The sequence below is a fragment of the Paralichthys olivaceus genome, chromosome 6 (genome assembly GCF_024713975.1).
Source record: "Paralichthys olivaceus isolate ysfri-2021 chromosome 6, ASM2471397v2, whole genome shotgun sequence".
In the NCBI taxonomy this organism is placed as follows: domain Eukaryota; kingdom Metazoa; phylum Chordata; class Actinopteri; order Pleuronectiformes; family Paralichthyidae; genus Paralichthys; species Paralichthys olivaceus.
The window spans coordinates 2,435,727-2,440,762 of NC_091098.1; the positions used below are offsets into that span (position 1 = coordinate 2,435,727).

Consider the following 5,036-nt stretch of genomic DNA (forward strand, 5'->3'; position numbering starts at 1 on the left):
ATTAAATTGGTTGATCTTATTTTATCAGCATGTAAACACCAAATCCAGAATGCAATTCAAGGTCTCAGTATTGAATTAGCTGGTTTGATACTAGTCGTTCTGGAAATGATCACGTTCGAGTGTTATTGTCATGACTTTTTCTTCTAATCAGAAATGAGGCCTCACCCCACATGTTTTTTTCCATGCACTATGTTATATCATACCTATAGTGTTTCATTTGTTTTATGCCAGAAACTAATTTGAAAGTCATTGTTGGTCAGTAAAATGCTTTGGCCCTAAGTGAAACATTGTAAATATCTGGTGGAGTACACTGAAATACTGGAGCATACCCTGAATACAGTTTTTCACATGTCCATGATGCCACAACTAGATCTCTTGTACCTCTTGTCTAAAGTGCACACACATAGCAACTCGTGTTGGGGAATATCATTCGATACAATCTGACACCAGTGGCGCACACGCACATATAAATGCAGATACATTAGACAGATGAAATAGTCAAAGTTCACTGTCTGATTGGCAGATGCCCCCTCCACCTCGTTTCTCCCTGTGAGCTTCTCTTTGCAGGAACTGTTGAGTTACTCTATAATTTTGTCAGGTCTCAAACTTACTCTGTAAAGAGCCATGGCATCATCTATATTGTGAATTTGCATCATCAAGCAAACATTTCTGGTTGATATTATTTTTTTCAAAAAGAGTTTAATTCCACATATTGAAAAAGCAGGAGATGAAATGATTGTGGCCATAATAGGTTTCCAGAGTTTTGTTAAGTGTTTCCTGACAGTGTTTCATGGATCCATACCTCACACCATCTTAAAACTCTCATCCTGTCCTATTTCATCATTGTGCTTGACAAGCACTGCTTGTACACCAATCAAGCTCCTCACCCTGCAGGGTTGTTTTTGCTCTGAATGCACAGAATCAATAACAGAGTACATGTCTTTCTTCATTCTTTCAGATGGCTGCAATCAGAAAGAAACTAGTGATAGTCGGTGATGGAGCCTGCGGCAAAACCTGTCTCCTCATAGTGTTCAGCAAAGATCAGTTCCCTGAGGTCTATGTGCCCACTGTGTTTGAAAACTATGTGGCAGATATTGAGGTGGATGGTAAACAGGTAAGCTGTTTATTATAATGTCACATTTCTTTCTTTTTGTCATGAGTCAATTAACACAGCATAGGGTGTGTAGACTGAGCCTCAGACCCTGAAGGTTTGTTTCATAATGTAACCTGAGCAGCACTTGGTTTTTAAGGATGATACTATGTTGGACAGTTAAAAACAAAAAATGCTAACAATATATCAAATGTTAGTAATATGTTTTAAACTAATGCTTGTGCAATGCTTCATCTTTTTTGTCCATGATAAATGAACATAGAGACGCTATTTTTAAATGATAAACTTGTTTGTGAAATTCTGTCATTTCATCTCACTTATCTCTAAACATGTACACTGATACCAACACATCTGGAAGAAGGTAACATTGGGTTGTATATTGGCCTGGCGGATTTGTCCATAGACTTAATTTCCCTTTGGGGATGAATAAAGTAATCTATGAATAAAGTAATCTATCTAGACATATATACACAGTATGTAGAATCCACATTGACCGCTGGATCAAACGTCCACGTTGCCATCCAATTGGGCGAAATATTTTCAAGAAAATGTTTTAAGATTAAAAGTGCCTCTGGATTTTAGTTTAGTTGTATTTCAAAGCTTCTCCCTCACCCAGAATCTGCCTGATGTCTGAATCTGAATACTTTTCCTGATTTTGAGCCATGGCTTTTAAACCTGATAATAAATCACCAGTTTGACATTTTGATGGATTTTTAACAAATTGAACAAAGCTCAATAATAACTTGTTTAACCTGTACATCAACAGAAATGAAAAATTGACTGTTGTGTACTGGAACAATTTTTTGTCAAACAACTGTTCTATCCAACCTTTCTGCTGTTTTCCTGGTTGTCTTTGAATCTATCTCATGTTGTCAGAATCTAGGGCACAAACCTTGTAACTGAGCCCTGTAGCATTTAATTGTGATGCAGATATGGTGGTGTTGTGAAGTATGTAAGCATTAATGTCCTCGACCCCTGTAGGTGGAGCTGGCTCTCTGGGACACAGCAGGACAGGAGGACTATGACCGGCTGAGGCCTCTCTCCTACCCAGACACAGATGTCATCCTCATGTGTTTCTCCATCGACAGCCCCGACAGCCTAGGTGAGATTTCTTTCCTGCCATTGGTTTTGACAAATGTACCATTTGCTCCACATTCAACATGGACACTTTGTGCCCGATGCAGAGAATATTCCAGAGAAGTGGACTCCAGAGGTCAAACACTTCTGTCCCAATGTGCCTATTATTCTGGTGGGAAACAAGAAAGACCTGCGGAATGATGAACACACCCGTCGAGAGTTAGCCAAGATGAAACAGGTGAGTGAGGCCTGTACTTAACTGTGCTCATTCTGCAGCTTATACAAATTCAAACCTATGGGGGTTTGTTTAGACTGAATTTCATTATAATCCCAAAGGTTACTTATCTCAAAATGCATCAAATTGACTGAGTTAATCATGGGAAACTGTTTGTGAAACTGTAAGAGTGAGGAGTCCTCCATTTTCTGCACTTTTGGTTCTCACTGCAAAGCTATACAAGATAGTAAATGTTTATCTGCACACTCTAGTAACAATCAGGTTTGACAAGGTGGAATATTCTCACCAGTCCACTTCACTCTGTATATGGATGGTCTCTCCAAACAGTTAATAGAGTTAAGGACTGGCTGTATGGTGGGGATAGCATTGTTAACCCTTAGGGCACCTTCTGGACATCTTTGGCCATTTAAGTTTTCTTTTTTTGATAATTCTCACTGTGTTAATGCATATGACTCGGGACTTTCAAAAGATGTGTATTTTCTGCAGATTTTAAAATTTGTGTAAAAAAATACAACCTTTTATCACCTTTGTGGCACAAAAAAAAGCCCCATTGGAACCCATTTTAACTGCTTTTTATCTCTTTGCCATGAAACCATAAAATCATGCATTACACATTTTTATTATTTCATTCTGAAGTCCTGGCTTCAAAGTTATATTTTATATATTGACCCATTTTCCATCATTTGGCATAAAGGTAAAATACATAGTATTTCCTGTAGTGGCACTATTTCTGTATAATGGAACCCATAAACCTAATGTATGCAAGTGAAATGATGTGTGAAACCTACATTTTGCTGTGAATATCTGTATGAGTTACAGCATGCTAAGCTTTCACTGTAACTGTGTATGTGTAAGTGTGTTTGTGCATCTGTGTGTTGCTAATCAGCAAAATAATTATGCAAAAATGATGTTAGTGAACATCAGTGACATATGCCAGGCTCTGTTAACCTTCCAAAAATAATGACATTATCATGTAGTCAAGGGAAAATATGACATTTTCTGTGTTTTGTTTTTATATAGTTAGCATAAAAACCGATGGTGTCAAACTGGAGTTGAAATAATAAAAATGAATGAATATTTGGTATTTATGATCAGGGCTGATGTTTAATACAATTAATTCATTAAAAGGGAAAAAAATATTTATATATATGTAAAGTTTATAACAGCATTTTTGGCCACGAAATGATTTAGTTGTCTTGTCTCCTCACAGTGCTGGTTTACAGCAACTGTACAAGCCTATGACATGTTTAAAAAGAGTGTTGGATCCAGAGACTTAATTTTCTCTCATTCTATTGAACAGGCCGAGTACTAAAGAAAGAACCAAGTGAAATATCTAGGTCACATCATTATGAATGATTTCTGTGATTCTGACGAGGTGCAGCATCGGTGCTGTAAACTCTATGCACAAGCCAACATATTCACTGCATGTATCAGCTGCTAGAAAGATAGAAAGATGTGAAGAGATCAAACCATCAAGTCATCCCATTGAACTTATTTTCTTTTTTGATTTTGCCACACAGGAACCAGTGAAGTCTGATGAGGCGAGGGAAATGGCTAACCGGATCAATGCTTTTGGTTACTTGGAGTGCTCGGCCAAGACGAAGGATGGCGTGAGGGAGGTGTTTGAGATGGCCACCAGGGCAGCACTGCAGGCCAAGAGAAGAGGCAAGAAAAGCGGCTGCTGCCTTTTATAGAGTGTCAGGTGACGCAGGATCAGGAGGGAAGGAGGGAAATAAACACGGCTAAGAAAAACATCCCTGTGCCTGTTTCCACCAAGGTAGGCACAGTTGACTGGGGAGTTGTAGGGATGAAACCAGGCTAAAGAAAAAAAGGAAGGTGAAATGCTATGGAAAAGGGGAATACATGTATATACATTTAAGTTCGACATTATAGCTTTTAGCTTTCAAATAGAAATACTGTAATCTCGAGTTTAGGACTCAATAAAGCTGAAATTAAGAGAACATGACGAGAAGGGAACATCTCTCCTGCTCATACTCTTACTCCAGTACAGTAAGCTCCTCTGTGGCTGGTGGTCGAAATCAGACGAATGCCTGCCTAACTAACTGTTGGAAGACTTCCGTGGCTTGCAGTGTGACTGTGCTTGTCTTTCATTCTGTATGTTTTTCACTCTCCTTAAATTCCAAAGTTAGAACTAACAAACTTTTTATGGACTCGCTTTTCTTTTTTATGAACCTGTGATATTTCATACAATTTTCAATTAAAAAGCAGAGTTTAATTGTTTGCAGTTAAGTATAAAAACATAATGAGACCAACGACCATGAGTGTTTTATACCTGCTTGTTAATTAATAAAAGTTGACTGAGTTAACTTGGCCTTAAAGTGACAAAACTCTGTAAAATTCAGAATAGAATTCAAGATCCTGCTCCTCACATTTAAAGCCCTTAACAATCAAGCCCCTTCATATATAAAAGAGTTCATAACACCATATTATCCAAACAGATCACTTCGTTCACAAAACACAGGCTCTCTTGTGGTTCCAAGAGTCTGTAAGAGTAGAACAGGAGGTAGAGCATTCAGCTACCAGGCTCCTCTCCTGTGGAACCAGCTCCCACTCTGGGTTCAGGAAGCAGACACCATCTCTTACAGTTAAACT

The 5,036-nt window shown here is 38.3% G+C and overlaps 1 protein-coding gene across 1 annotated transcript; it reads left to right on the forward strand.

The window, feature by feature from the left end:
- Positions 1-722: 722 nt before the first annotated feature.
- Positions 723-4,771, forward strand: LOC138410566 (rho-related GTP-binding protein RhoA-C). Its single transcript, XM_069527317.1, has 4 exons — positions 723-1,114; positions 2,093-2,213; positions 2,296-2,426; positions 3,944-4,771. Exons 1-4 carry the CDS (start codon positions 959-961, stop codon positions 4,115-4,117), a joined length of 582 nt encoding a protein of 193 aa, XP_069383418.1. The 5' UTR covers positions 723-958; the 3' UTR covers positions 4,118-4,771.
- Positions 4,772-5,036: the final 265 nt, after the last annotated feature.